This window comes from Anser brachyrhynchus (assembly GCF_964034855.1).
Source record: "Anser brachyrhynchus genome assembly, chromosome: 8".
Taxonomy (NCBI): Eukaryota; Metazoa; Chordata; class Aves; order Anseriformes; family Anatidae; genus Anser; species Anser brachyrhynchus.
In genome coordinates this window covers 27,115,882-27,127,536 of record NC_137702.1, presented here as the reverse complement: position 1 = coordinate 27,127,536, position 11,655 = coordinate 27,115,882, and the positions used below count along the sequence as shown (strand labels likewise).

Sequence of the window (11,655 nt, the reverse complement as noted above, 5' to 3'; positions counted from 1 at the left end):
GCGGGGGCGGCGGGGCGGGGAGGCGCTTTGTGAGCGGCGGGGCCAGCCCCGCTCCCGGCCGTGCCTCGCGGGGCTGAGGGAGCCGGTGAGGGAGTCCTGTGCCCTCTGCCCTCGCCGCCAAGGCCCCCGCCTGCACCTCGCAAGGCAGGTGTTGGTGCGCGGACCCTTAACTCCGCCTGTGCCGTCGAGGTGCTGAGGTGAAAGGCGTGTAACCACGCCGCCACACGCACGCTGCCACCCTGCTGCTCACACACCCCTTGTACTGGGTAAAACCACGCACAAGTACCCAACACATGCCCTTTCTTCCCCTTGGGATCGCCAAACCGTCATCGCTTCTGCCACGGTGACGTCTCCTTTGCTCATGTGGTGGAGGCTTATGGCTTGTTGGCAATGCCTTTAGTTACGGCAAGAGAGGCTTCCAAATTTCAGGCCAGCATTGGATCTTGTTAAGACAGTTTTCCTGTTTTCTGCTGCTTGAGATGGTTGAAAGAAGTACATGTTCTTTAAAAAAAATCATATGTATATATATTATATATGTGATATGAAAATATATATAATTTGATATTCTGTTAAATGTAATGCATGTTTGTCAGAAGATGGTAGAATCTAAGAGTGATCAAGGTGAACATCTATAAGCTTTCTTTGTGTTCAAATATAGCTGTGAGATGAAATACAAAAAGTCATGCTGAGATGCCAATACTGTATGTGGACAAAACCCCAGTGTATATACAGCGGTGCATTGGCAGGCCCTATCAAAATGGAGACTGACAATTTTCTGATAGAGAACATTTGGGACTACAGAAGTATCAAAGACCATATATATATATATATATTTAAGTTATGTTTGTGTATACATGTGTCAGGTTGTCAGGGATTGACAAGAAGCTGAACTGGATTCTCTCTCACAACGATGGTTAAAAATGTGAAGTAGCAGATGTTAAGTAGTGAGTTGATCCTGCTTGCAAACTGTTTGGCTGAGAATCAGCCAAAGGGCAGCGGGGAAATCCCCTCATACCGTTCTTCCCTCTCTCTGACAAGGAATGCACAGAGATGTCCTGCAGTCTGTCTCGTGAGGAGCAACACAGGCAAGGTGCCACCTGGCTGCGCAGCAATGACTGCAACGGAGAAGTGAGGCTGTGGCACCTGCTGGCTCCTTCTGCACCGCCGAAGTCCCAGCATCGCACCCAGGAAACTCGATTCTCTAGTAAAACACGGAATCCTTCCTCCTGCTAATAAAGCTATCACTTGTTGCTTAGTTACATCTGGAGGCACAGATTAATAGAAAACTTAATTATAGAAATGAAACTGCTTCCCCATACAAGTGATATAATAGGGATGATAATCAGGGAGGGAGTGGGGAAAAACAAGAGGACTTTAATTCGGTTGTCCAAACAAAGTTGTATGTATAACTTTGCTGAACATACATTTAGATGAGTCTCCTTTAAACTTTGTTTAACAAAGCTAGGGCTGAGCACATCTGTTTTTAATTTTAATCTTGATTTTACGACAGTGTTACAGTGGTTTACCAATCTTTTTGTAATAATTTTGTGTTCAGTGGAGGCCCTGAGATCAAACCTGTGAGACTTCACCTCTGGAAGGCAAGTTTTGGAATGGAAGAAAGATGTAAGGTTTCTTCCAAGTTATAGACCCAAAAAGAAGAGGAAATTCTTTTTTTTTCTTTTTTTTTTGTTTTTTTTTTGTTTTCCTCCTGCTCGGAATATAGGGCCTTTCACAGGAATGTAAATTCCTATAGTCTGGAAAGAGATTTCAAGAACCAAGTGTCTGCCTTCAGGAAGAGGGATGAAGAATAGTTAATATTACTTGATGTGCCAGCTTGGGAGGGCAATAATTCTACTCTTAAGTATCTGGAGAGGATACATAGAAGCATCCTATCGGTAAAGGAGAGAGAAGCCCCTGTTCTCTGGTCGTTCAGAACTTTTTGCTCTGGCATAGAAAGAATACTTTGGGATGGCCTCAGCTTGCTTTGAACTCCCAAGTGGTTATTGCAGAGAAGGTAACTCCCATGAATAGCAAAGCTGTTGGGTGTGGGCTTCAGGGAGCCTGAAAATCAGGATTAGTAGAGGAGGAGCTCTCCATTGCCTAGTGACAAGGCAGAGCACTGCAGTCTGTTCTGGAACCAATTCAGAAAAAAAAAAAGCGACTATTTTGCCAATGTTGCGCAGGTGGCCACAGACAATGTTAGCACGGCCGGATACATTCTTCGAACTATTCTCCAGTGTTAACCTTGCACAAGATCTGCCAGCGGAATCCAGCGGTTTGTGTAAAGCCTCTTTGTGTTGTCATCATTAAAATGGGCCCTTGATTTTTAGTGATTATAACAGACACATTCAGATCTTTACTTTTTATATTATGTTTGCATGATCTTGTAAAAAGTTGCAAAAAAAAAAAAAATAATGTGTTGAAAACTTTACTTCTGGAAACAGTCTTCACTCATTTCACGAAAGGTTTCCCAAAACTTTGAGGTAACAATTCAGCAAACAAGTTAAAATACTCTTGCATAACCTGTAGGAGAATTAGGCACTTATGTCAGCATCGCAACTCGAGTTTCAGGTAGCTTAAACAAGAAAAATACCAAGCTAAAGGATAATCTGGCTTCAAGTAATTTAAATAATTGCAGGTTTGTGGGGCCTTGCCAGGTCTTGTAATGCAGATATTTAGATCAGCGATGATGCAGAAAGGATAAGGCAGAGCTGCCTTGATGGAAAGCTTTATATTAGCTTTGTCTTTGTGCAAAACTCCATTAACAGATTAACAGTGACATAAAAATACATACATTTTACATGAAAAAAAATCTTTTCAGTATCTTGCTTAATAAATCCGTCAATGGATAATGAATTATCCATTAATCCTAAAGTTTTATACATCCAGTTGTTTAGTAATGCTGAATAAGAGGCTGAAGAAACTTTTAAATGTTTTTTTTCAGTGAAATGTTTACCTCTGTTCTATCATCCTTTCTTGAAATCCTAGTTTTTATCTTTTCTGATCAGAGGCAATTTTGTCTCGAGTCCATTAGTGTTATCCTTGAATTCAGGAAATGATAAAAAGCCTAGTGGTAAGAACTCCATCTCCCAAAGGCTCTGTATTGAGGTCTTAAATGTATGTATTGTATATTGCGTCCCTCCTCATATGTATACCAGTCGTTCTGAATAAAACAGACAAAGCTGCTTTCTAAAAGAAATAAGCTAGAGTAACTTTATTACCATATTTAACCTTGCTGTGGTTGTCTAAATAAAGTGCATTTTATATCTGCATGTAAACATCTAAGTCTGAAAGTATACGTGCATTTAACTGTGCATTTGTACATACGCATACACAAACACACTTCATACCTTTTTTCTGAGTGATGGTATAGTTTGCCTTTTAAAACCAGTTGCTTATAAATGAACAAAGTTGCCATGCATATAAAAATACTGAATTTTTCTGGCATCCAAATCTGGAATAAGATATATATATATATTTAAGTAGAATTTTCAGGTTTGAAGAGCTTAGAAGGGTAAATGAAAAAGCAAGCATAAGGGGCTGTGGCCATAAAGGCAGATCTCTATAGCCACAATTCTTCCAACTCTTTGTTCAGTTCATTAAAGTAGTAACAATGTCACAAAAATGATAATTTCCTATTTGAAAAGATTTAAGTAGTTAAAGGTTTAGCTCTCGAAAAGCTGTGTTTTTATTTTTTTTTATTTTTTTTAATGTACTGATCTATGCCAGGTCAGTATAGCTGGATTGGGAAGAAAAAAAAAAAAGAAGCTATTTTGTACATTGCCTTCGTGTTGTGCTTGATCTGAAAGCTTAGTTTCTAAGTGTAACTGAAATGATTATTCTGCAGTTGTTGCTACCAGAAATCTACACTGAATCCCACAGCAGTATACATATGTTTTGATTCCCAAATGCTGTACAAATTCAGACACACAGCTCAGTCAAATTAACTAGGGCGTGATCAGAAGTTTGTCAAATATGGTGTTACTTGTCAATGGGTAAAGAAAATAAAGTCTGTTCCAGTCTCTCTGTACAAAGGCTGGTTTTAGCTGAAAATTTTGAGCTGGACCCACCACTAAAAAAAATAGCTTTACTGGGTGCAATTACCATTTGTGTTCCAACATAATTCTTTGCTTGTGTGAGCCTGTTTTGATGCTGTACGGGAACTGATTGAGCTGGCTAAAAAATAACCAGTTGGAGGGGTAAGGGTGGAAGGAAAGCTATTCATTTTCATCCACATTAGCTTTCAATTCATTACTAAAAGCCCTGCTATCAGATTTCCTGTATTATCGAAGCTGCCCTTTGAGTACCTCTGAAATTTACCGATTCATTATCTGCCTGTTAGCCTAACAATTCAGCCTGTCTGTTGACATTGCAGCCATGTCATGTCCCTTTTCAACAGAAGCCCTTGCTCTGCAATCCAGCACAACACCACAAAAACAAAACAGGCAAGATTCGGAATGGAAAAACTTTCTAATTCACATATCTGGAAAATAAAACTTCTTTTTTTGTATACTATTTCTGTTCAAGATTGCACAACTTGTGCACAAGTTATTTCACAAAAAGTCATATTCTTTATTAGCTGTCTGTGTGAAGATAAGGCTAGATAATCTTGAAAACCTTACCTTCTGAAGCCATCCTATTATGCTGACCATTAAGTTTCTGTGTTTTTTTCAACACACAACTAACCAGAGTACAGAAGTTTATCAGCTGGCTTAAAATTGTGAAACTCACTTTTAAAAAGAACAGGAAAACTCTTTGTTCTCCTCAAGAATGTAATGAGAAGCCTAATTTTTTAACAGCTTCAGTCTGGTAACATCAGAGAGCTAAAATACATGTGAAAGACAGCAATACAAACAAAATGAGAAATCAAAATTTTGCTATTTCCTAAAATTTCTATGTTGCTGAAATACAATCAGAAAAAAAAATTTAAACACGAATGTGAACTTGTTATAGTTTCAATTTACGTTTAGATGTAAGCAAGAGAACAAAAAAGTTTACTTTTGGTGCCATGCTTTTATTTAAATGAAAGGAAAAACTACACTGTACCACATAAGTAGCAATGACAATATTTTACAGCACAGCATCTGAAAAAATATGGAAGCTATGCTCCATAGAGTAGACAAGTAAGCACACAATACACTGTACATTTTTTTTCAACAGTGCCCATTAAATCATAATTAAATAGCTGAATTTGGCTTTAAACAGCCAAATAATAAAAACTAACAGTCATACTAAAATTAAAAAAAAAAAAAAGATTTCAGTAGCTATTATGACTGTTAGAATATGAAATTTTGCTCCAAAAACTAAGATGATAGTTTGGCAATTCAGTCATAGCAACGATAATAATACCCCTGATGAAAGCACCAGTGTGTTCTGAAAAGGTCAGTGATAAATACTGGCCTTTATGGAAAGCTTCTTTTTTTTTTTTTTTTTTAACTTTTTTATTTTTTAAACATGATCCCAACCATAGATCCACTGTAATTAGAAAATTTGCAGGCTTAAAAAGGAAAAGTGTATATAGCTTTACTTTTCCCATATTAAGTAAAACTTTATACTTCGAGCAACAAACTCTTCAGCTGCATTATTCACATTCTACTTTTAGACATTGCACAAATCTTCAACCTGTTGACAAATGTAAATTTTGCAGTACATTCAGACATATTTAAAATGACTCACATAATTCCTCTGTCATGTATGTAAGCTCACTTTGATTAGACTGATGCGTGTGTCTTTATGGTGTTGCAAATCTTCAGTTAAACCATAGGACAGATTTTAGAAATAAAAAGCCTCCCATTCTAAAACTTCTTTTGAAGTCATTCGCCATGTTTAAGAGTTAATTCCAACCTCCTAGTTTCTTGAATCACTCTATACTATAGACAATTTCATAAAGTTATTCATGGTGTTCCTACAACGGTATTTGTAGGAACTGTCTAACAGGCAGAATGTGCAAACCCTCTTCCCCCTTTTTAATATTATTTATATCCTATATACACAATATGTATACACTTGAAATATAAGAGTTACATATCCTGGTGATATACATGCAAACAGTAGGAATCAGCTAACCACAAATAGTTTTGAGCCACATACATTTTAAACATGTATTTTAAAGTGTTTTTTCTTTTTTTCTTTTACAGATTTAACAAATATACATAAATATAAGAACATAAATTACAGTAAAACTGACAGCATTTTTGAGAAAATGTTTATAACGCAGATGCATTGATGCCTAAGGCTTTATAATAATTTAAAAAAGTACTGTTCTAAACTGTTTAATGGTATCTCATTCAGGTGCATCTCATATAAGTAAATGAGTACATCATAGTAGTGAGGCGTTGTTTCTCTCAAAGCAGTTTAATGAGAGAAATATGAACTTAATTTTAGTCTCCCCGTGAAACAGAATGGACTACATACTTATAGCACAATACTGTCTTATGTTAATGTAGTTGTCACAACACTGAAACAGAACAGAATCACAAATCATTCAAGTCTTTTCCTGAGAATGAGATTTTTCCCCCAACAAATCCTCTGGTGTACGTTATCAAAATAGCCACAGATTTAGGGGAGGCTTCAAGTTTGTAGTTTTTTTTTTTTCAGAACAGTGCTATGTTAAAAGCAAATTAAGAGAAACAAACACTGAAACGGAATAGTTATCTATAAAATAATCAAACACTGTTTTGAAATAAAATGCAGCCCTTTGTAAATAATACTGAAATATGCTTAAAGTTTGTTTTTGTAACTGGTTGTATTATGAATTTATTGAAATGTCACTTAGGCTTTTTTGCCATATATATTTAGAATTGCTAAGTGTCACAAGACATCATCTGTTAGAGCATGTCGAGAAAACAGTTTACTAGGACACCAAAAATTCTTATCAGATGTCTATTCCCTGAAAAATTGTTTTAAATCTGATCTGCAGGCAGGAAGAATGGACAGTGGCCTAGATCTTAAAAATCATTGGGAATTAGATACAGTGCTTCCAAAAGATCTGTGACTTAGTGTGTTCTGTGATTCTTCTGAATATTTTTAGTGTTCTGTCAGGCAAAAATCAGGGATCTAGTTCTGAGTGTTTCACAAGTTTCTATTCCTCCCATGGAGGAGCAGTAGCTGACTATGTGCTCACTCTATCTGCAACAACGTAGAATAATGCATATTTGCTTAAACTGTTTTAGAGGCCTGCCAAATCTTTTTGTTTTGCATTTTAATGGGATTATGAGCGCGCACATAGTCATTACATCTCAGATGCTAACTTATTAAAACAGGAATAATTACTTCATCCAACTACACCCTGACTTGCTAAATAATTCACCTGAAGGAAATATTTCTTTATGCAATTCAAAGATTTTTCCCTTACTGTTTAGTCTATAAGCAAACCAGTATTATTTAATTGAAACGGAATTATAAATACTTAGGAGAATGAATTAATTTTGTTGCAGCACACAATAAGGATTTTGCAAAACAGACCCATTCTTATGTTCTTCAGTGACACATCATTAACTTATCATTTGAGTCTTTACTGTAAGAGTCAATATGCAAAGTTCAATGGTATTGAGGATATTAAGTATTTCTTTAGAGAAAGAAAAAATATTTCAAGACAAGCACAAATACAAACATATAAGGCAACAGATGTAAAAAAAATGTAGTTTGATTCACTAAATATGAACATTCAGTGCTTCAGTGTATCTAATCAAAATACAGAGCAAATATACTCCATATGTTGTATTAGCACATACAAATCTCCACACAAGTCAGACATTTCCATAGTCACTCATAAGTACTCACTGAAGTGATATCTTCTGCACTCCTAAACACTGTTTACATTCCAGTTGGACATGATAATAGAACTTGGTGTCCAGTTTTAAGTTCTAAGAGTCTTGTTGGCAACTAGAAATCTATTTCCTATAGGCAGTAAAGATGAAGTGCAAGTTTATCATAATTGTCTGAAGCAAGATTTTCCCATCTACTATGCCTTGGTGGGTAGAAGTTTCTTAGGAGTTACTGGTCTCTTGGTTTGCCACAAATGGCTGTGAATGGTAATTGCATCAACACTGGCAGACAAAGTTTTGGCAGGTATGTGGCTAAACTGCTTCCTGTCAGAGTTGTATTTATACAGTCCCTCTATCATTTTCTTTGTGATAGATTTGGGACCTATCCCTGTTAATTTATTAATTTCTTCAGTATCAGGGCAGTACGTGTACAGAGATCTGAATTGGCAGCCTGAATCCCGGAACAAGATTAAGAAATTATTGGCATCAGATTTCTCCATTTCCTTTAAAAGAAAGAAAGAGAAAGATTCACAACATTAAATTTGCATTATAGTTAGAAAACATTCAAAATTGTCAGACTGCCATTTTGAATTTCTAATCTATCAGAGCCGAAACTTCCGTCTTTCTATTAAAATACCTTATTTTCAACCATTACAATTTGCTAAGCTTCAACCATCTGAATTTTGATAAGGTGGGTATTTATCAAGTGAAATCTTATTTATTTAGACAATTTTAGCTGCACTTGTCTCGTTGTCCCTAAAGAATAGACATCCCAACAATTTTTTTTGTAGACCAAATAAAGATACTTAGAGCCATTTCAGTAAGCAAGCCTAATACCTTTAAGTTTAGGAACAGGAGATTTAAACATGTCTAGATGGGCCTAAAAGACTGTCCAGTGCTGAAATGGGTTTCAGTCATCCCTAAATCCATTCAAGATTAGTCAAACTATGAAGTCAGTTGATATGTATTAAGCAAAGGTTCTTTTTCAGATCCCTGCTCCACCCAACAGAACTTCTATGGGATGTGCTCTGAACACGTACAGTTTTAGCCAAGTGATGTACACTGCATTCTAGAGTTAAGCATAACCACTTTACAGCTGTTCTTTCCTGAGGTTTCTGGGGGTTATTATGCTCTGAGTTACTTGAACTGAAAAGAGTCTGTATTGATATCTCACTTGTTATTTCCAAAAAAGTATCTTTAGTTCTAAAGGTCTCAATCTGAGGATCCATATGTATAAAACGAATATTTTTCATGGTAAGGAAACAAAGTTTGTGAACAAATGATATTGAAATTGCTCCATTAAACAGACAGTAGCTATTAGTTAACATGTCAATTAATTCAGCCTCCCATGCTGCATGTGCAGGGCAATAGCTATTGTTTCTACAATACTAGAGAACCTTTCTGTCCACAAAGGAAACAAGTCACACAAATTACTCAAACCTTTTACTAAGAGCTGACGTAACCTCAGACAAAGATTCCTTTTGATATTTGTATTTATGCTCGAGTGCTTTTCTAGTACCTTAACTGTGGTTTGACTAGTGTGTTTATGATTTTTGGGGAAAAATACCCTTACCTCCAGTATCTTTTTCTTTTGACCTTCATTTACTTTTCCAGCCAAGCAGCAATGTGCCAAGGCATTCTGAATTATATATTTATTGGATTTAGCACTGGGTTCTTTGAACAGCTTTGGTCCTGTGAAGGAGGAATGACAAATCAGCTAAGTTAATCAATAAGCCAACAAACAGTTAATTGAAATGCTGTGAAGCACTTCTGCCCTTCATCTTTTGCATGCATAAAAATACAAATTTGTGAATAAGACTAGAGATCACAAATTTCACAAAGTAAAATGACATTCTTTTGTTATTAATAAACATTTGCCAGCACAGATAGAGCTATGCAGGTCCATCATTCAAACCTGATCTCCCTAAAAGTTTATCTAATATACTTAATGTTATTATCCTCTTTACCATACAAAGTGACATGAGGTGAGCAAAAACACAGCCTTTACAATCACGATGATGCAAGGTCTTTGCAATATCATGTACTATGCATTTGGAGAAAAGAGACAGAGATACCATTATTATTTGACTTGTAATATAATAAAGGATTACAAGTCAGACTGTGAAGTTTTTGTAAACAACAAAGGATCTGTTTGGAAATAAAAGGTGGAGAATATTTAAATCCACATTACTAAGCAGATTTTCCCATTCCTTTTTTTTTTTTTTTTTTTAGATCTATTCTAAATTGAACTTAAATTTCAACTCTTCTTGCCTTGCCAGAGAGACTACTAAAATGCACAGAGTAACTGGTGGGTCCATTTGCTGTTCTGAGCCTGACTGCAGTTTATTCTGATTATCACAAATGCTACTGAGTCAGTACTTTTATTTTGGATTTAAAGTTTTAATCTTGTATTATTACTGCCTGTTTTAGATAGGTGAAAGTTACATTTCTATGGAAGGATCCCCAGATAAGTTTAAAAATTCCAAACACAGATAACTGAAATATTTTCATGCATAGAACTACTAATAGCCAGGTACTTTTCTAAATATTGTTGCCACCAACCTGTGTATTCTGTAGCAGAGGCGACTGAAGAAGTTGTAGATGCATTCTCCCAATCTTTTTCTCCATTACGACTACCACAACGACTTGGAGATAAGAATCCTTCCACTGACTCAGACCTAAACATTAATTTTAAAATTTATTTAAAACACTACAGTTTTCAGAAAAAAAAAACCTTCTAACATGAAAAGAAAGCAGACTGTATTAATGTAGAACACAATAATTTGAATCATATACTGTAGACTAAAATGCATAATATTAACAGAAGAAATTCATGGATAACTGAGTTAGTGTTCTGTATAAACTATTCTGAGCGATGCATGAAGAAGACCTTCAAACATATCACTGACATTCACCCCGTGTCATCACTGAAAGACAATTCTGATTTGAAGAAAAGGTTATAGTATGGCTCTGGAAAGATACTGAAAATTTTTCTAACACTTTTCCTCTCGGCAATTTGTTCTGAATTATATCATATTTAAAGAAATCCCAACCCCTGAAATAAATCTAAAGCCAGATATTGTTCATTATAGCTGTAGTAAAGCATAGCACAACTAAATCTACAGAGATAGGGGTCACCTCCTGTCAAGTCTGTCCATGTAAGTGACATCAAGCCTCTTCCAACAGATAATATGGCTGTAAGAAATCCCCCTTTTAAATAAAGCTGATCATTTGTAAGAGATGTTGAGAGATACTAGGGTACTTGGATCACTGCATTAATGTTTTTTTATGTAATAACCTGAAAGTCAGTTCTCAAGATATCAGGGAAATGGAAAGGTCAATTGAAAACAGCTGCAGGCATGTTGGAGTTGATGGGGCACATACACTGGCCATGAAAACATGACATGATAAAGTAACATGCAATACTCGTGATTAAACCCCTTTTACTAGTTTGCCTTTCTTGCATTTCTCTTCTATTAAAGAATAGTATTTATGTGAATAAAATTAAATAATTATACAGCAATAATTTTATTTGTCTGAACTATAATATAGATTTTGTACTTAAGAAGGTTCTGTTATTTTTATCTCTCAGTTCATTTTCAGTTCATTTCTAATACAAGATAAATTCTTGTGTTCAGAAAAGCCTGAAATTACAGTTAATACTTAATACTTTCTTGTACTACTGCTAAGAGGAAATAACAGAACAGAAGTTGCTATGTTAAGGAAGAAAAGAAGCTGTACAGCTGCATGTAGTGTACAGGTTTAATAAAATAACCACAAGCTGAGACTTAACTATAAACAGGTGAATTAAAGAGGCTGTGTGAATAGCATTTTATTTTGATCTCATTTATAGCCACCCAATCGGTTTACTTGGTAAAATTTGTGAAAA

The 11,655-nt window shown here is 35.7% G+C and overlaps 1 protein-coding gene and 1 long non-coding RNA gene across 5 annotated transcripts in view; one reads left to right on the top strand and one right to left on the bottom strand.

Annotated features, from left to right (window-relative positions):
• Positions 1–234: 234 nt before the first annotated feature.
• Positions 235–10,001, top strand: LOC308198927. The gene is made up of 2 exons (XR_013954282.1): positions 235–343; positions 1,039–10,001. It is a non-coding gene; the product is annotated as an uncharacterized lncRNA (long non-coding RNA).
• CAMSAP2 (calmodulin regulated spectrin associated protein family member 2) overlaps positions 4,999–11,655 on the bottom strand; it is an 80,924-nt gene continuing 74,267 nt past the window's right edge. For all 4 annotated transcript variants that reach the window (XM_080602168.1, XM_080602169.1, XM_080602170.1 and 1 more), the window contains 3 exons: positions 10,329–10,444; positions 9,340–9,458; positions 4,999–8,269 (listed from right to left, as the gene is read on the bottom strand). In XM_080602168.1, coding sequence (XP_080458294.1) covers positions 7,964–8,269; positions 9,340–9,458; positions 10,329–10,444 — 541 coding nt within the window. In that variant the 3' untranslated portion in view covers positions 4,999–7,963. The remainder of the gene's footprint in view (positions 8,270–9,339; positions 9,459–10,328; positions 10,445–11,655) is intronic.